Genomic DNA, 21,520 nt, shown 5'->3' with positions numbered 1-21,520 from the left:
GATATTAATGAAATGTTTATCATAGGACTCTAAAATGCAATTTTAAAATAATTTTATCAAAAATATTTCTTTTACAAGCCGTTTTTATACTTTTGATGCCTTCACTTTGAGAATTGCGATCTCTTTGCATCCGCTATGGGAATCCGATTTTTCGAATTTTTGATGATTATTACGCTTTGTAAAGAGGTAAACAATTAAAATATCTTTTTATTTTTGTTAAAATCACGGAATTTATAAGTTTTAAACGAAATTCTGTGCTTTTTAAGAGTGTCTTGGGGGTCAAAAAGTTAAATTCTGAACCCTATTCAGAATTTTATTTTATTTATTTATTTTTTTGTTACAATTATTTTAAATACTGTACAGAAGTATTTCTAATATAATTTAACATAATGTAAAATGGTAGATAAATATTGATGCATGAGAGAGCGATTCTCCCCCCCCCCCCCGCCAAATATCAGAAAAACACTCCAGAATGATTTTCTCGAGATAAAAGAGGAAAACACTCAACTTTAAGTTTAATTGATGCAGTTTGTGCCATCTATAGATTCTAAAATTTCATTTTAACAATTTTTTTTTTCTTTTGTTTTTTTGCGAAATTTTTTGATTTTTTACAAAATTAATTCATTTTTCACAAAATTATTTGATTTTTCACAAAAAACGGACCCTGTGAAAAATTCTGGACAGACCCCTGATTTAATATTTAAATCAGGTAAATTAACTTTAAAAATATTTAAACAGCAAAATTGAGTTCAATTTTGAACATTGACTTGTGCTCAGAAAGTGCTGAATAGCATTTTTAGCCCTCCAAAACTTCCGTAGCCCAATATATTCTCAGAAACTGGATTGAAAATGGTACAAAATTACGCAATAAAATTGGTGGGGTTTGGAGTTTTATTCAAGTTAGAGATGATCAAAAGTGTACTTTTGAAATGCACAAAAATCAACCAAAGGTGTGCTCTACTAGATCAGAGAATAAACTAATAAATAAAATCAGTCATTCAGCACCATCAGGGTATGTTAATTAGATAAATTAAAGTGAAGAAAAAACATTAATATTAATGTATGAGCTTATTTTTTAATAATACTTAGAACTGCTGAAGTTGAGAACTCTCAACTTTTGAGGTTGAGCTCTTCTATCACTCATCAGATATACAGGGAAATAACCAGTTTCTAGGGAGAAAAATATGCATTTATTAGCTCTTAGAGATGCCAGTTTCATCTTCACAAGTTTTAATCATGTTATGATCTTACAATTATTTCACAGCATTTTTTTTTTTTTTTTTGGAAATTCAAGCTCAAATCACCACTCAAAATCTGATTGAGTGTTAAATTTATACTTTTATTTTAGTAATGTACTTTAACTCGATTATCTGGAATTCTGAATTCAAAACCTCTTTTAATCTAAAGCGGTTTACTTTTTTCTTTTTTTTCTGTTGTTAAGCAAGCAATATCAGTTTAACGTCACAGTTATCAGTCAATTGTTCTGAAGGTGCCAAGTTTTCTCTGCAATTATTTCACTTTGAATAATTTTCTCCCAAACCCAGTGGTAATTTTTTGGGACCGTAAAAAATTATATTTATGAAAATGCCAGGCATTAAATTTGAAAATTATCTAAAACCATGTAGCGTGTACTTGTATTTAAAGTCCAAAAAAGAAGAGAAAAAAAAAGACTTGTATTATTTCATAAATAAAATTGTTATGATAAAGTGTACAAAATTGTGTTTAACTAATGTTACTTTGTATTTTCTGTCTTGTATTTCATTGTATATTTTTTAAAACTTAATTATAGTGATACAGTAGAAAACATCATATGTAGAAGTCTATTTGTGGATGTAAACATTTTTAAGGCCTAAAATAGAGTTTATGTGATCTTCTGACAAAACTTTTTAAGAACTCCTTTTTACCCGAAATTTTTATTTTCAATTTACAGTCTCAAATGAAAGATCACCTATAACCGACCAGCCGTCCGAAGGCCTCAGAAACTGATCTAAGTCTTAAACGTGTTTATACTTACAAATTTATTTCTGTGTATGGTGTTTTTAATTATATTACTGTAACAATAAAAAATTTTCAATAAATGCCATACAAGCCAGAAAATGCAAAGACAAATCAAAAAGACAAAATTTTGTAAACTTTAACCTTTATAGTTTTATTAACAATACAATCCATAGAATATTTTGTTTTTCAACTTTAAACATGAATACATAGTTACAAAATAATCACTTACTAAAATAATTTTATTTTCACCTTCGATCGCTTTCTAATTTGTTAGCAATTTAAAAATTAGACTTCTTACTGACGACGTTAACTTTAAAGTGACGTGTGCTTGACAAAAAATAAAGTTTCAGTAAACCGTCATAGAGGAAATAAGTTTCCCATAAGTTATGGGAAATTTATTACAGAGATTAAAGTGTATTAAAAAAACAATAAACATAAATTTGACTCCCAGTCACATTTTGTATTGTAACTACAGAAAACTTTAGTTCAAAAAAAAGAGATGAAAACAAGGGTCAAGCAGACAGTAATGAAGATACAGCTTTAGTCTGGCCAACTTTCATGTGGACAATTGGCAAGCAACCAGTGAAGACAAAACCAAGTGATGAGTCCAGTAAAGGGAGAAAATGTTCCTAGTTTGGTTCTGAAATTTGTGAGTTGGTTTTATAACAATAAATTTCTATTAAAAAAAAAGTTGGGACTAACTAAAACCATTGTGAAAAAAATGTAAGAATTTAATTTATAGCATGATTAAAACTTGTGAAGATGAAGCTGGCATCTCTAAGAGCTAATAAAGGCATCCACTTCACCCTAGAAACTGGTATTTCCCTGTATAGTTTTTGCCATTTTGGCTGCACTTATTTTGTTAACATCACTAAGAGTAGCTGTGATTAGTTGTGTATCCCATAAGCCTGTACAAATCGATATAGGATGTTTCCCTTTGCAATTTTGCCTCTTTGTGTGCAAGTTTTTGAATTCTATCCACAATTAATGTGAAATAAACAATGTCAATGTTCTGGTTAGAATGAGAGTGTTTAGCCTAAATCACTCTTAAAGTGGTGTCAAGTAAGTAAAGGAAAGGTTTTGTGAAAAACATCAGCCAAAAAAAATATGCATTAATTTTAATTTCAAGAGATCAGTTTGTGTTTAAACATATGTGTAGGTTGCTTTAAAAAAAAGTATATATTTTTATGAAAAGTTACTTCTAACTCTTGTTTTAAAGTTACTTTAAATGACTTACTCCACTGTCATTCTTGAATTTACAATGGGTTTACTGTTAGGAGTGATTGATGCTTCTCATGCCAGAAAATTCTGGCTGCTAATCCAATCAGTGGCATGGAAACAGACTTATGTCACACTGTCATTCTCACCTGAACAGCAGTTCCAATTAATGGAGAATTTTTGTGTGTCCCCTTTTTTTTTTTTTTTTTGTGCAATTGGTAAACTAAATAGAAGAACTAAAAAAGAATTCACACACAAGTTCATGCTTACCTTAATTAGAAAAATTTGACTTTTGTAATTATCATTCTAAGACTACAAAAGAGCCTGATTCCTAAGATAACTTAGGGCACGGTTAAGTCTAAATCCGGCCCTGCGTATAAGTTTTACTTGTATTTGTGCATGTATGTTTGTGGCATCACAGCTCCAAAACAGATGAACAAAATTTTGTTATTTTTTAAAAAAGTTGATTGGATCCAGAGTGTTTTTAGCTATAATTTATTTGAACAATATTTTATAATTTATTCAACATTTTTTTAATTTTTGAAATAAACATAGCTTTTGTTAAAATAAAAACTTGCAATCAATTAACAATCCCATATTACTTATTAACTTGATTAGTATGGGAAATATTTTTTGTAGAAAATGTATTATGATTTTGCAAGAATGAAATTTTCTTTTTCTTTTTTACTATTGAAACAAAGCCTAGTTTCTTAGACTTAAATATTTCTTTTCAAGCAAAGATGAATATTTGCTCATGGATTGTGGTGAAGGGACGTGCGGCCAGCTCACAAGATTGTACAAAAGTATGACAACTGATATTTTGTTGCATACAAACTGTGTTTTCATCTCACATATGCACGCTGATCATCACTTAGTAAGATACTTCTTTAAATTATTGATTTTTTTATGTTTTTAATAATTCTATGATAATAAATATGAGTTTAAAATTATTTATTTTTATCTGAATTTGTTTTAGATTTTAGGAATTACTTTTTTTCCCTCCATAAAAATAACTTTGTACAAATCCTTAAGCTTTTTCTACTAGCTCTGGTACTGCTACTGTAGCTAGGAAAAAAAATTCCTTGTTTTCTATTACATTAATTGAATGTGTTCTTATTAAAATTTAGCCTCCCTGTCTGTCCTTTGCATATAATGGCAGAAATGAATGCAGTAGAGCAGTCGTGCCCAACCGGCAGCCCAGGGGCCATATGAGGCCTGCAAAGCTAATCTTTTTTTTCTGGGTTCAATCATGTTGTTTGAAAGGTGATTTTACTCAGAGTTGCAGAGTTCATTGAAAAAGAAGTGTTATAGCTTTATGAGTCTGAAACTTTGCAGTTCTACAAAGAATCAGCACCACAACTCAACTCAGCGCCATTGAACCTTCCCTAGTAAAAAAGAAATTACTGTGTTGTTGTTGTCTTGTGCCAACTAGGCTGGCAATTTGGGGTGCGCTGCTTCATTTTTCCAACTGTACCGTAATTTGGTGTGAAGTCCGACTTCCATAGTACTCACAGTACACAATTACAGTGTTAAGTTACACAAATTGCAGAGTTACTAGGAACTCCTTCAATGTAAAATAAGTCAGCTTGCGGTTGAAAAGACATACAACAAGTGCTTTATCTTTTGTGCACAAAAAGCTTTTTAAGAGTACTTTTGACCCCACACCCCTCCCTACACACACACACACACACACACAAAATCTCGTCCTCCTCACTTTGAGTGGTTAGCAACCCTGTATGTAACAAAATATTTTATTAGTATGATCATTGAAACTGATCTTTAACTCACTCTCTTTTTAATTTGCTGTTTTTTTTCTGCAGGGTTTGATTCAATTTCTGAAACGGCGTCAAGCAGCTTTTGAAAGACATGATTTGGAATATGATCCACTCATTTTAATTGGCCCACATATGTTGCACCTTTGGTTAACCGAGTATCATAAATCTTTTGAACCTATTTCATCACTTTACAAGTAATTTATTTATTTATTCATTTCCAGTTTTGCTTTTGGAAAACATTCTAAATTGCTTTCTGAACTTTAATGTTTATTTTAGATTTATTTCGTGTTTTTCTTTATGGAATGAAATGCCTGAAAATGAAAATCTTATTATATTCAAGACCAATAATAACATACAGGTAAGATTTTCAAGTGAGTGGCATTGAGAATGGCCTTTAATACTCTAGTCCAGGGCTTACACTAGGGGAAAAAGTAAAGTGGGATCTCCTACTCAGAGCAATTTTTTTTTTTTTTTTTAATAAATTGTTTGAACACTTTAGATAAATATTTGTTTCAGCAAGGTATTTGCATATCATAAGCACAAAACTTATTTAAAGAGCATAACATTGAATAAGAATATCTCATATGTTTGCTAGAATTTATATGCATCTTAGTATTTTAGACTAGAGACTTTAACTACGTTTTCAAAAAAAAAAAAAAAAACATTAAACCCTTTTAATTTCTGCTACATAGGCAAGATTATTTTTTTAATCAATAATTTACCAAGTAGTGTGCTAATAAAGTACTCTCAATTGTTATAAAAAGTGTATCAAAGTCTAAAAGAAACAAATATTCAAAAATGACGATTTTGCCGCTGAAAGCATTTTAGTGCAGCCTAATGCAAAATGGGTTTAAAAATATGTTTTTTTTTTTTTTTTTTGGTGTAACTTAAAGCAGAGGATAAACTCTTAAGTTCCAAATGGAGTTTAAGCTGTTCAGTAATCCCAAAGATTAAAGCTATTCTCAATCTTTTATTCCTGTTTCTTTGTAATTCCCAGATTCTTCTGTTCATTCGTAATGAGCTGAAAATTCAGAATTATTGTAAGCCATTTCTTTTAAATTAAACATCTTCTTAAAAAAAGTATGGAAAACAGAAAAATCTTAGATAAGAAATTTCACTAAATGGTGATTAGTGTGAACAGCCCACTTAAGGATTTTTATTAAGGGGGATTTTAGAAAAGGTTGCAGGAATCACACACTTGCCCAAACTCTTCTCTAAGCACTCTCTTGTTCTACTGTACACTTTTGGTTTCATTTTGTTTGTCAATATAACAATCATATTTTTCCATTTCTTTATTGTTAGTTGTGTTAAGAAGCAATGTATATATTTACTCTTGTTTACTTGTATTTCTGCACTACTTCAGTAAAATATTTCTAAGCATTTCCCCTTATGAAACAGGAAGGGTCCCAAGGACTACTGCACTCAGGAAATAAGATCAAAGATGAAAATATGCTATGAATCTTTGATGCGGGAAGAGTCATGCTTCCCCATTGTTTGTAGGACCTCTTTTAGTGTAGTTTAGTTGGCCCTTTCTGTAGAAAGAAAGATTTGAAAACTAGAAGAGATTAATTTGGATATAAGCAAAATGTTTAACCCAAAGCTAAAGCACCCAAGTTTTTGTTAAACTTTAATATAACGTACATGATTAAATTTGAATCCATGGTCAGTAAAAAATATTCACTCTACCACAACTCCCTAGATGTCTCAATCATCTTTGCGACCCAATGAAATTTGAAAGAAAAAATAAAATGTGCGAATCATTTGCCCTATGATGCTGATGTGAAAACAAAGATGATATAATCTTTGAATATGATCGTCTAGCATTTACTCTTATTGGTTATTCAGGCACTCCTTGTGCAGATAAGATTTAATCGTTGGATACTTAATGGAAATTTAAAATAAAAACATTGTGATGGAAATATTCATAAACTCAAAAATTTGGTAAAAGTTCCAAAAATAAATAAATGAAACAAAATGGTAATAAAAATCTCAATTAAAGTCTCCCCATCTAATTTTTACTTCTAAAATATAATTTGAAGAAACTCTGGTTTACAAAATCATTGTTTGCATCAGTGCGCAGGAAGAGTCAGGTTTTCTCTTTTCTTCAGGGGGGGGAGAGGGGGGGACATCTTCTGAAATGTTAGTAGAATCACCAAGTTTAGGAAGTCATTTCATATAGATTGAGTCACTTGAAGCACGCAAAACTCTTGGACACATGAGAACGTCTGGGGTTATTGGTTCCTATTTTATGACATTTCTTTTTCTTTCTTTTAGTTATACTATTTCTCATAACCAAACATAAATGTTTATTATAAAGGGAAAATGTCTTTGTTTTCATTGCATTTAAAACTTTCTTCTGTAATGGATTTCTGGACTGAAGAAAGATGTTTTAAGTAATGAATAATCTTAAAAAATGAAAATAGCATTAATCAGTATTTTATTTTTTATTTTTAAACTATATCACCAAAATTGTTAACTCAAAAAAATCTATTACAGTAAAACCTGTAAAGTTGACCACCCTTGTAAGTTGACCACCTGTATGAGTTGACCGCTTTTTTCAGGCAAGGAATTAGCCCTTATCACACAAATCAACCTCTGTAAGTTGACCACTAAAGTAGTGCACCGCAAGTGGTCAACTTACACAGGTTTCACGTCTAAGAGCATGAAAAATTTCGATTTGGTCCTACATTCATATGGTTCCAAGGTACCGAAATTGCTCTCATTTTTCCTTCTCTTTCTCTTGCTTTTCCATATTGTAAAGTCTGCAAGTCTGCATGTGTGGGAGAAGAGTAACCCCTCACAAAAATTCTTCCCACCTTTCCAATGATAATTGGTACTTTTAGTTTAAAACTTTTACCTTCCATGCTGTAATGATTTTTTCTTTTGTTTTACTTTCTTTTAGATTAAAAAGATTATTTGAGAAGCAGCCTATGTCTATCATATATTATGTAAATGATTCCATCTGCAGCAAATTTAACAAGAAAAAAATAGTTGTATTAAAACAAAACTAGTATTTCATATTTTTCTGGTAACATCAGTTTTTGACTCTTTTTCAACAAATAAGTCATTTGATAGCAAAGATATTTTTCACATCTCGTTTGGAGGCTATGAGCACTTTGCTTGTACAGGAACAAGCTGACATCTATATAGCTCACATTTGTGTCTTTGCTTTTCGTATATTTTAGTATAAACTTTTCTACCAAGTAAACAAAAGTGCATTCACTTCTATTTTTTCTACAGGTTCATACTGTTCCTGTGAACCATTGTCCCGATGCATATGGAGTCATTCTTACAGATGCTACCTCAAATTGGAAATTGGTATATTCTGGCGATACAATACCTTGTCAAAACCTAGTTGATGCAGGTACTAAGTGTCTCATTAGTTTTTGAAAATGACGAAATTATATGTAAATAAATGCATTTTTAATGTTTTAAACTTTTTTTATTTCAACCAAACTACAAGAACTTTGTAGAATTTATAAAGTGTACAAAATATTCATTACCATTTATGAAGTGTACAAAGTATTCATTACCAGTTATGATTGAATACAAAGAAGATCATCTCAACATAGGTGGGCACAACCATTTTCAGTGAAAGGCATTAGTAGAGGACCCCATGCCCCAGAAAATGACTGATGTTAATTAATGTATGAAAAATTTATGTCTATAGAATGTTGAATTCCTTTTATTAAACAACTTTGATTAAAACACAAAGCTGCAAAAATTTTGCATTCACATGATTCAGAATAAAAAAGTAAACCTTTTCCGAAACAGAAAATGTTTTGAGCATCTGATGCTAAGCCAATAGTGTACCTAGGGGGTCTGGGGTCCCTGGCAAACTTCAGAAATTGCACCCCTCCCCCCCAGCATGGTCCCAATGGGAAGTCACCGAAGGTCACTGTGACCTCCCAAAAAATTAGAGAGGCGGGGAGCATTTAACTAATTGATTTAACAAATTAGGAGACAATATTGTTACTTTAATGTATTCTTATTTTCTGTTTCTAAATTATTTTCAATGCTTCCCAATTTTCCTTCGCAGTTTCATGTACAATATATGTGTGCTTAATCCAACTTTATCATTTGGTAAAATTGGGACTTTGTTCAGCATATTCAGAATTCTCCCCTTCCCAAAAATTTTACTTCTCTGCCCACCATTTCACATAAATTCAATAAAACCAATAATATTTTTAATTCGTTAATAAATAGTTATAATGTACATTCTTGAACCGAATGATAATAAAAAAAATTTTAGCTCTGTTTATAACAATGTATTTATTTATTTATTTATTTTTTTAAACGGGTTAAACTTTTAATAGAATTTGTTTCAAACCATTCAGAAATTGTACAATAAACATAATTTACACTTACTAAAAGAAAAAAAGAAAAATTAATTTTTTTTTAAATAAAAATCAAAGCATTTTTAAAAAATTATATTATAATTAGGAAAGCAAAGAAAATACAAAAAACATTGCTAATCTGAAATTGACTTAAAAACATGACCATTAACATACAGGCAAAATGAAAGTACTATATATATGCTAACTAAGGCCTCCCAAAATTTTTTTCAACTGAGACTTTTTATTATTTATTATAATGAGAATAAATACTTGGATTAAGAAAAACTATGCACTTCAAACTATACCCGGCACAATGCCCCCTACCCAAAAAAATGTAATCATCCAGCATACAATGCTCTCCACCAACGCTCCCTGGTGTGCAAATTGTGTGTATAACTCTTTAGCTAACTCAATGAATTAGAATAGAATGTTATTTTTTCCTCTAGCTGTTTTTCTTGCAAGACTTTTTTTATTGAGCAATCACGATTGCTTATTGTTCTCATTTGACCGTTTTTGGTGTCCGTGCCTTTTTCAACTTGGACCAGAAGCCTTTGCAGCACCACCGCCCACCGTCCTCTGCTGGCGGCACGGCGCGGCTGCTCCGGTTTTGAGCTATCCGATCTCCTGTTCGGAGGCGTCCATGTCCTACACACATGCACGTTCACACACACACATACACACACACGACTTCACACACATACACTCACACACGCCTACCTGCATACACACAGGTCTACGCACACACACATCTATGCACACGTAGGAGGAGAGGCAGGCTTGGGGGGGACAGGAGCCGTTTCTAACAACAATAACTCCAATGAGTAGGGTCCTGTCTCAGTTCGTGATTGCGAAAAACATAATTTGGATTCAAAATTTCAGAATTCAAATTATTTTTTTTTTTTTTTTGTTTATAAAAGCTTTTCTCTGCTCATGTGATCAATTCTTTAAAAAAATTATTATGATTTTTTAAATCAGTCAAAATGCCGTCCCCCTATCTGCTGCGCCCCCGGCGAGAGCAACTGCTGCCAACCCCTAGTTAGGCTGCTGTGCTAAGCATCCTTTCCTGTCACTGCTGCTTACACCATCAGAGGCTCAAAACTTTGCACACATTAAAAATGTTTATGCAATATTTTTGAAATTTTGTGCTTTAATTATGTTGAAATTTAACATTTATTTTTGATGCATAAAAGTAAACATTTTGCTTTCTACTGGAATATTTTATTTATTTAAATACACCAAAATATTGTTATCAAACCCATTGATGCAGAACTAAATTATTATTTTTTAAAAAATTGCTTCTTTTTAAAAGACATTTTTAGAATAAATGTAAAGTACCTATGGTGTATGTGACTAATAAGTTTTATTGCAAAATGATTATTATAGTAAAAATATCATCATAGTAAGAAATAAGCTTCATAACCATAAGAACAAAAAATCTTAAGAAAAATCAAACATTTAGACATCAAAACTAAGGAAATTATGTATCAACGATATAAAAATAAATTTAAAATGGAATTCTAGCAAAGGGTACATTTTTTTAAAGTTATTGAAGAAAAACTAATGCAGTGCAAAAACAAGATTTTAGCATGAACTGGGTATAAGTACATGATATTAAACTGAGTGATGAGATGGGATAGTTGAGCTACAAGTTTTGAACAATTGGTTTTGATGAATAGGATTCAACAGTGGCGGAGACAGGGGGTATAGAAAGTCATATCCCCCCTCCCGAAGCTCAAAATTATGTGTATGAAGTACAAGGGCCTAAAATTTCACTTTTTGGCCTTTAATTTCATAAGACCATGAAAAATTTCTTGCATGCCCCTCCCTATGAAGAATTTCTCGCTACACCACTGGCATTCAATGTTGTTCATTGAAACTCTCAGTATTGATTACAAATGTTTGTCTGTTAATTTGATCCTTAATTTTGACTTGATAATATTCATTGTGAAAAAGTTTATTTTTGCAAATGCATGTACTATCAAATATTGTAACACACGTGCTTGCATTTTAATTTTGAAAATTGTGATATTTTTATTCTTGTTATTTGGCAATTATTGTATTCATATTTCTCGTTGGCAACACTTTGAACTTTAATTTAAATTAAGATTCCAACTACAATCATTGTAAGATGTAGTAGCAGTTTATAGTTATTAAAAGCTCAGTTTTCGAGTCTTATCTTTAAGTAATAAAATTAGTACAATTTTAATAACTATAAATCTTGACTGATCTCTTCCTGAATTATGGAGCAGCTCCTTAAACCAGAAAGGTTTGATATAGATCCAACGTACGCAAACGCAGAAGCTAAATGGATCCACTGGAAAAAAACGTTTACGAATTTTTTAGAAGGTACCCCAACAATTCAAGAATATAACAAGCTACCATTACTGTGCAATTACGTGAGTGCAAATGTTTACCTATTCATAAATGACTGTACGACTTATGCGCAAGCTATGGCAACTCTTGACTCTATTTTCGTAAAAAAACGGAACATCATATTCGCTAGACATTGTTTGTCGACGCGAAATCAACAAAATGGGGAGACGGTCGGTGAATTTTTACAATCTCTAAACCAGTTAAGCAAAGATTGTGAATTTACAGACATAACAGCAGATGATTATCGCAAAGAATATATCAGAGATGCGTTCATTCGTGGATTAAGATGTCCTAGAATCCGCCAACGTCTTCTTGAAAACACTTCAATGACTCTTGATCAAGCTTTCGAGCAAGCCAGAACCCTCGAATTAGCGGAAGTGCATGCTGCTTCATATACTGGAAGTTCTGATCAGCCACTCTCTGCTGCTGTGAAAGACAACAATTTTTCGGAAGAAGATGTATCACCTGCGGCATATGTCTCCAAGTCCTCTAGATGCTTTTTCTGTGGAAATGATATACATTTAAGAACTTTGTGTCCAGCCCGTGACGCAATTTGTAGAAAATGTGGCAAGAAAGGACATTATCAACGTGTTTGTAAGTCTAAGTCATCAAGAAACTCATCAAATACTTCAGCATCTTCAAACACTCTTGCATCGATTTCGGGAGCAATTCACTGCCTTCAAAAATCAATAGTTAAGGCATCGGTGAACGATATTCGACTAAATGCATTAATCGACACAGGGAGCTCCATGAGTTTCCTTAATGAGAAATATGTATCTAAATGCAATGCGAAGATCGAACCATATTCGGGAAAAATATCTATGGCCAATTCTTCAATGGTCGCTGAAGTAATGGGTTGTTGTAAAGTAAACTTAAAAATTGATCGCTTCACTTATCCAGACGTGGAATTGCTAATCATGAAAGATCTTTGTAGTGATATATTAATAGGTCATGATATCCTGAAAGGGCATTCATCAGTAGAAATAGAGTTTGAGGGTAACATGCCTCCATTAACAATCTGCTCTTTGGCTGTAGCGCAAGTTACACCAGTTTCTTTGTTTTCCAATTTAAACCCAGCTTGCAAACCAGTAACAACTAAATCAAGACGACAAACTAATGAGGACTATCATTTCATGCAGATGGAAATCCAGAAACTTCTCGAAGAAGGGATCATTGAACCGAGCAATTCACCATGGAGAGCTCAGGCTTTTGTTATTAGAGGAGACAATCACAAGCCCAGGATGGTTGTAGACTACTCGCAAACAATTAATAAATATACATTACTAGACGCTTATCCTCTTCCTAAGATCGAAGAAATAATTTTAAAAATTTCTAAAAATAAAGTGTTTAGTAAAATTGATTTGCGAAGTGCTTACCACCAAATTCCAATTCTTGATAGCGAAAGGCATTACACCGCTTTCGAAGGATGTGGGAAATTGTACCAATTTTTGAGAGTACCATTTGGAGTGACCAATGGTGTAGCTTGCTTCCAAAGAGTGATCGATAAGATTGTTGAGGACGAAGAACTTAGTTTGACGTATCCATTTATTGATGATGTGACTATATGTGGAAAAGATCAGAAAGAACATGATAATAACTTAGAGAAATTTTTGACTGTGGCGAAGAAATATAATTTGACTCTAAATGAAGAAAAATGTACGTTTTCGACAAATTCGGTACAATTACTGGGATATATTGTTAGTGACGGCCAAATTAAACCGGATCCAGATCGTCTGAAACCGTTAATGGAAATGCCTCCTCCCGAAGACTCTTCTGCGTTGCAGCGGGCTTTGGGTATGTTCGCCCATTATTGTAGATGGATAAATGGTTTTTCAGCAAAGATACGCCCTCTGCTAGGAAAGAAACAATTTCCTCTCTCAGGTGAAGCGATATTGGCATTTAATTCACTTAAAAATGATGTAGCCAATGCTATGTTGGCTGCAATAAAGGACGACATACCTTTCAGGGTTGAAACAGATGCTTCGGACTTTGCCATAGGTGCCACTCTAAGTCAAGCTGGCCGACCTGTTGCTTTTTTCTCAAGAACCTTAAGCTCATCGGAACTAAAACATTCTTCTCCAGAGAAAGAAGCGTATGCAATTGTTGAATCTCTTCGTCATTGGCGACATTTCTTGATGGGAAAACATTTTGAAGTTTTTACCGATCAACAAGCAGTCTCATTTGTGTTTGATCAACGACACAGTAGCAAAATTAAAAATGAGAAATTAATTCGCTGGAGACTTGAACTCGCCAGTTTCAAGTTTGACACTATATATCGTCCTGGGAAACAAAATGTAATTGCTGATACTTTATCACGTATAGCTGGTGCTTTAACTCCTAGCATAGATTTATGTGATATGCACAACTCTCTTTGCCATCCAGGGGTGACACGAATGTATCACTGGGTTCGCTGCAAGAATCTTCCTTTTTCTTTAGAGGATGTAAGAAAAATAACGAATTCTTGCTTGATTTGCAATGAGTTAAAACCCAGATTTGTTAAAAATTCGGGAACTCTTGTAAAAGCTACGTCCCCTTTTGAAAGATTGAACCTTGATTTTAAAGGACCTCTTCCTAGTGTTTCAAGAAATCGCTACATCTTAACAATTGTGGATGAATTCTCCAGATTTCCATTCGCTATTCCTTGCAGTGATATTTCCGCATCTACCGTAATACAGAATTTGAAGAATATTTTCTCCATTTTTGGAATGCCATCATTCATTCACTCCGATAGAGGATCAGCTTTTATGTCTCACGAGTTAAAACTGTTCCTAACATCTCATGGTATAGCCACGAGTCGAACTACTCCTTATAATCCTGCGGGAAATGGACAGGTGGAGCGCTACAATGGAATAATCTGGAAAACTATTCAACTTGCCTTAAGATCTAATAATATGAGAACCGAACAGTGGGAAAGTGTTGTCCAACCCGCTCTTCATTCTATTCGCTCCTTACTTTGCACGGCCACCAATGCCACACCTCATGAGAGAATGTTCTCCCACTCTAGGAGATCACATAATGGCTCATCCATTCCCACTTGGCTTACTCAACCTGGTCCAATTCTAATGAAGAATCATGTACGCACAAACAAGCACGAACCGCTAGTCCAAGAAGTTGAACTAATTGAAGCTAACCCAGATTATGCTCATGTAAAGCTTGCGGATGGAAGGGAGACAACTGTTTCGATAAGACATCTAGCCCCAAGAGGAGAAAACATCAGGCTTTCTGATAGCCAAGTAAATACCGAAGAAAACGAAGTAATTAATTCAGATTCGTCGCCAACTCACACAGACCCTGTCATCAATTCAGAAGATTTGGCGGAAAAGAACTTGGATGTTACACCATCTCGTCCTACTCGCCAAAGGCGACCTCCTACTTACCTAAAGGACTACATTCTGAACTGAGCTATAAGAATCGAATTTTTATAGGGGGTGAATGTGATATTTTTATTCTTGTTATTTGGCAATTATTGTATTCATATTTCTCGTTGGCAACACTTTGAACTTTAATTTAAATTAGGATTCCAACTACAATCATTGTAAGATGTAGTAGCAGTTTATAGTTATTAAAAGCTAAGTTTTCGTGTCTTATCTTTAAGTAATAAAATTAGTACAAAAATAACATAAAATAACATAATATTTTGAAAAATATTATAAAATATATCATATTAATCCTTAGTACTGAAAAAACCTGGAGCTAAGAATTTCTAGAACTCCAAAAGTCCCACTTAATAATTATTGAAGGAGCTGACTCAATGTTCTTTTAGAAGACAATTTTGATGTTTTTCTATATGATTATTTCTGTCTACTTCAATTTAATGTTTTATGCACTTACACTCACCATGCAGACACTTTTAGATGTACTAAACATGAGAGGAAATAATTAACTAACTTTCGTTTTGACTGTTTCAGGAAAAAATTGTTCACTTTTAATTCATGAGGCTACTATGGAAGATGAACTTGCAGATGAAGCTGCATTCAAGAAACATTGGTACGCTTAAAATGATTCATTTTTAAGCACTTTTATTATACTTGGCCTGATTGTCACGGAGAAATCTGAGGCCTGGTTTTGCTTATATCTCTGCAACTAGACCACTTAGAGGCTTTGGTATTTCACTAAATGATTTGCTTAATCTTAAGGTACAACTTAGCGCTGAAAAATTAAAATTCTAAAATAAAATTATTATTTCAGTTAGGATTTAAAACCGCAAATTCCGTGTAATTTCCCTATTAAATGTTTAAATATAAAACCCATAGTTACAAATTTCGTTGCCTTGCAACAGTAATCTTAAAAGCAATCATAATGAAAATTTTGAATCAAGGCTTCTCTGAAGCAAGCATAAATCCTAGAGAAGAACAATGATTAAATTTTAGTACCAACTGCTTAAAGTTTTAGACACGTATATAGGTTTTTTCCCTTTTTGTACCGAGCATTTGTATGAAAAAATAAGGTGAAGTTTTGTGAGGGTAAAATTATTCTATTTCTGAAAAAACATTTACACTAAAAAGAATACCAGATTTTCTTGTATACAAGCACTTTTATAACGCACTGTGCAGTAATAAACTCTTCTGGTCTCAAATTTTGAAAACTACAGGAATTCTTAAATTGTCCTTTCTGACCCAGAAAAGTTATTTTGTCCTTTTGAGTGCATTATGAAAAGTGTTTGGTATTTTTTCAAAAATTCTGTTATTCTTAGAATAAGGCTTTGATTGCATTGACTGAAATTGTTTCATGAGAGAAAAAAAACTGTGGTACTACCTAAAAGTTTTTATTTCTGTAAGTATAAGTATTAGAATTTTGTGCCTTGGGTGAAGAAGTGTTTAAAAACAGAGTTCAGAAACGTATAGTGATGGCACTTGAGATTCACTACTTTTAATTAAATAGTAATTGAGAGAAGAGAATGTAGCAAATAACTGAAATTAGTCGATTTCCTCATTATTACTAGGGTAATGACATCAGTAACAGACATGCTTAAGATATTGCTCTCAGGTTAACTCAATTTTCTGAGCCTTTTAATGTATTTAGACTTTTAAACTTTTTTTCTCTCATGCAACTACATCTCATCTAACATTTGGCTGCTTCTGGATCCTCTGAATTAGTTAATTCTATTTTTATTTGCCCCATTTCAAAAAAAGGTCCCCCCCCCCCCCCCAATAACAGACACCAACAATTCTGATTATACGCAGTAACAGATAGAATGAGGAAAAGATGAATGATGAACAAAATTTCCCTTTTTCTCTTCAAAATATGCAAAATTTCTTTATTTTTGGAACGAAAGCCTTGTTAAATTCAAATGAACATGAAACACCGGCAGACCTCATGATGTCTGTTCAAAACCTTCTACCACTGCCTTATAAATACCAACTGGCTCATAAAATTCACTCTTACAATGTATTCTCTGTATCCATGAGCAACAGCAACATCAGTTTTACCCTCCTAAAATTCTCATTATTTAAATTCAAACTTAAGACTGTCTGTTACTGGACCCTTGTCTGTTGCTAGTGCCGTTACCGTAGTGTTCAAAAAGCAGCATTCAAATGTATAAGAAATAAGTCAGTCTCTCTCTTTCTTTTGTTTCTTTTGAAAGAATTTTTCAATATCATTAAAGTTTGATATTTTGTTCAAAAATGCAGATGAAGATAAAAGTTTTAATTTTTCTGCTCCTGTTGTAAAAACATCAAATAAAAATGTATTTAATGTGCACCATATGTTTTTATTTGTGCTTCTTTTCTTATTCATTACTCCGATTTATTTCAGCACAACAAGTGAAGCCATCAAAGTAGGGGAAGAAATGAATGCGAAATACACCATTTTGACTCATTTTAGTCAACGATATGCTAAAGTTCCTCTCTTTAATGAAAATTTCCACAATCATGTGGGCTGTGCATTCGACAATATGAAGGTAAGTTTTCATATGTAAGGAGTTACTGGCAATGATTTGTAGCGAGTTTAAATTACTTTGAGTTCCTGCTTAGGATTTGTTTTGAAGCAACTGCAAAGCGGCACTTATGTTGTTAATCAATGAAGTTATCATGTGAAAATTTAAATCTACTTATGATTTTAAACTTTTTGAGTTTCCGAATGTTTGCTTAATTTTAATAGATTACAAAACTGTTGTTTATATGCACCAACTGTTATTGAAATAGGTTTAAATGCGCTGTTGTTTGAAATTTGAGTTTGAGAACTTTGCATAGTTTGGGGAAAGCTTCTTCAAACTAATCTCTTAGAATTTATTGTTACAATGGAACTCTGTTATAATGTCATTCAATGGCCCAGAATATTTTTGACTCTTGTCAAATAACATTATAAGCAGTCTGCATTACCGCTCATTTGCAAATGAAGGTGATAAAATTTATTGTTGTTATAGCCAGAGTTGCTGTTTCGTCTACTTTTTTGTAAAAAATCCGGGACGCTGGACGAAACTGAACAAAATGATATGAATGGAGTATGGATAATGATGGAATGTAAATGATATGAAGGATGTATACTAAATGCAAATTTTATCTGAAAACACCAAAAAATGCACAAACTTGTATAGTTAAGGATTAATTTTTCAAAGCCAAGGACAGGGGAAATTGACTCCACTGACCCCCATAAATGACTGCATGAAACAAAAATTTATGTTGAATGATAAAAATACATAACATAATACAAACCCTTAAGCTTACTTATTTTGCTATTAATTTAGATGATTATTTTATTATAAATTTTATGTTTCATATTTAAGAACAAATTTATTTTAGTTCTGCACTTTCAGTCTTTTTCCTTTTTTTTTTTTTTTTTTTCAAATTCAAACTTCTGCCCCTGTTTATGCTAGATTGCATGTCAGCTGCTGATTATTTTTAACTAAAACTAATTTAATATTTACTTTGCACTTTGTATCATAATTTATGACAACAAGAGCTGAAAGTGTTAGTATTTTCAAATGATTAATGAATGTTCTGAAAAGAATGTTTTCGTTCTTGACAAAACAAATTTTTAAGAAAAATGTTTTTATTGCACCGAAATATTGGTTTCATTATTATTATTATTATTATTGATTTTTTTTTTTACTATGATTGCTATATTGCATTTTATTTTTTCACACTTAAAAATTTTATTACTGTATTGTTGAAAGATGTTTCTTTGTTTGGATTTTTTACTTTCATATTTTTGTAATTAATATCTTTGTTTCTACCAGTTTAGTTTTCATACTGATGATTATCAGCTTGTTTCTTTCGTTTTGTTTTTGCAACTCGGTCTTTCATTAAATTCCTTTAATACTTCCAAAGTACTGTTAGTTTATTTTTGGGACAGTTTTAAATCAAAAATACTGTTAGTTTATTTTACATTAGAAATAAAATGAGCGCTAATTTGTTTCCTCTTGATTTGTGTGTAGTCCTATCTCTTCCTATTTTTTCCTACTATTTTAAGTGATTTTCTTTCCTACTTTTCCTACTTTTTTCACTTTTGAGTCCTTATTTCCTGCTCCCCCCCCCCAAAAAAAAAAACACTTTGGGATCTGCACTGTGTCCAATGCAGCAACTAATTTTCGAGTAATAAAATTTTTTATTTTATCCAGGTTCTGATTTACATGCCTCAGGAAAATCTTCCTAACGCTTATCTTGACTAGAATGCTTGCATAGTGGTTCATATGATGCTAAGTGTGTTAAAGGGATATTGTACTAAATATTGGCCAACTTTCTTTGACAGCTCGAATCCGAGCATTTTGCTCTCTGCTGGTCAGTTTTTTTATCCACTCTACCTACGTGACTATGTTGGCCTGTTTGGAGTTGTAAAAACATCCTACCTTTCTCTATTTTGATTAACTGATGTGCATCAGAATGTGCAATCTTAAATAAATTGTCTAAATTACTTACGAATCCTTTTTGACACTGCCTGAATACTTCTCATACCGTATATGGCGGCATGCCACAAAATTCAGGGTTCACCAGATTCCCAGTAGGCTTGTGGGCATGCCGGGAAAACGAGATTACACAAATATATTAAATTTAATACAATAAGTATATGTTTTTAACTTAAAAAAATAACATGAATTCTAAATATAATTGTATAAATATTAATAAATAGTTTAATTTTGTTTCAACATTAATTAAAAATGCTATTTATTTTTTTATCCTGACTCGGAAAGTTTTATTGTGTATTTCTTTACAGGTTCGTCCCAGAGATCTGTACGTCTTACCATTACTCATTCCAGCACTAAAGTGTCTGTTTGCTGAAAATGTTGAAGAGCTCATCATCAAAGGAAACAAGAGGCGTAGAAAAATAGAATTATTAAAAAACATATCTGAATCAATTGCTATATAATAAAAAACTATTTATAATAATTAAAATTTTGCTTGTGTGATTGTTAAACAGGGCAGAGAGTTCCACTATTGAATTTTTTAAAAAAAAATTTAGATACTAATTAATCACCAGTTTTACCTTTTTTTTTCATTAAAATTTCTTTTTAATTAAAATATTGTCTGTAGAAAACCCAGGGCTCGAAGTTGTCCTTAATTTCCTTAACAATTGAACTCTGAGAAGTGGGCTCTCAAATTTCACGAAGTTTTATTTGTTTTGGACGAAATTGTTTCCAGTGAAGCGCACAAAGTGAACATTTCGTCAAATTGAAGAAATTCCTGTCATCACTTGTTTGGTATGCGAGTTTAGTCAAAAGTAACAAAATACTGTTGACCCTGCTTAATGGAACATTGTCCATGCCAAGAAATCTTCGATTAAGCGCGGAAATTTTCCTTACCTTTCTAAATTGACAACATTTGTCTCAAAATGTAATAACAATTAAAGAAAAATAGCTATATAAGGGATTTAGTTAATCTTATTGATAAAGTGTTTTTTGTCTGAGCTAAATAAACAACAAAATAGTTCATTAATTAGTATATATATTACAAGTGTGTATGAAAATTATAAAAAAATTAACTTTTACAACTTGAATAGTGATCTTTGTTTTGTCACCTTTTTGCCGCTCATTATTTTTTGAAAAATTCCATAACAGTGCATTGCTCGTTCAAGGTCCTTTGGGAACTCTTTTCCCCCTCCTATTCTACCATGTTTTACATTTAATATTCATCAATTTACTATCTTCTAAAATGTATATATCTCTTAGCGTCATTTAATTTAGTTATCAATCTTTTTTTTTTTTTTTTTTTGTAACGTGAAAGACAAAAAAAAAAAAAAATAGTGGGATGAACTTTTTCTTGCCCATTGTCATCAAGAAAATATTACTTTATATTTTTACGTCATTCTTACTTGATTATTTTCTGTCAAAAGTTTTCTCAGCAAAAATATTTGCGAAAGCTGATCCCTATAATTCAACTATCCGGGGAAATTATCTGATCAAGCAGGGATTTTTTATTGGGTCTTTACTATAAGGAAATATTCGGTTCTGGGAGGTTTTATTTCTTTAAGCAGGGGTGCACCCCTCCAAAAAAAAAGCAAGACAACCCTCTAAAAAGAAAAAAATACCCCTCAAAACAACTCCCCTAAAAATTTAAATTCCCTCCCTAGGTGGGCAGCCCTGCTATAAGTGGGGTATTGGGCCTTTGGCCGTCTTTGATAAATTTAAGTGAATGAATGGATTTTAGGACTTCCCTAGGAAAATTTTACAAATTTGAAGTTCCGAAAAAGAAAGCCCCTTTATTTTGGGCTGATCCATCATACTTTTTTAAGATTCTAAAATATGATTTGATATAATACCGTACATTTGTTATGGAACATTTGACCCAAAAAAAGTACTCTTGAGGACGGGGAAATAGGGTCAAATATTTTTGTCCGGCATATACAAACTTTTTAGTGATGATAATAAAATTCAATCGAAACTAA

General features: G+C 32.2%; 1 protein-coding gene across 1 annotated transcript in view; it reads left to right on the top strand.

Annotated features, from left to right (window-relative positions):
* The window catches only part of LOC129220713 (ribonuclease Z, mitochondrial-like), a 68,906-nt gene extending 48,899 nt beyond the window's left edge, over positions 1-20,007 (top strand). Inside the window, exons 16-22 of the mRNA XM_054855143.1 lie at positions 3,952-4,090; positions 5,037-5,185; positions 5,268-5,349; positions 8,232-8,355; positions 15,610-15,688; positions 17,456-17,600; positions 19,853-20,007. Coding sequence (XP_054711118.1) covers positions 3,952-4,090; positions 5,037-5,185; positions 5,268-5,349; positions 8,232-8,355; positions 15,610-15,688; positions 17,456-17,600; positions 19,853-20,005 — 871 coding nt within the window. The 3' untranslated portion in view covers positions 20,006-20,007. The remainder of the gene's footprint in view (positions 1-3,951; positions 4,091-5,036; positions 5,186-5,267; positions 5,350-8,231; positions 8,356-15,609; positions 15,689-17,455; positions 17,601-19,852) is intronic.
* The last annotated feature ends 1,513 nt before the right edge of the window (positions 20,008-21,520 follow it).

Source organism: Uloborus diversus, chromosome 4 (assembly GCF_026930045.1).
Source record: "Uloborus diversus isolate 005 chromosome 4, Udiv.v.3.1, whole genome shotgun sequence".
Lineage (NCBI taxonomy): Eukaryota > Metazoa > Arthropoda > Arachnida > Araneae > Uloboridae > Uloborus > Uloborus diversus.
This window is presented reverse-complemented; position numbering and strand designations above follow the sequence as displayed.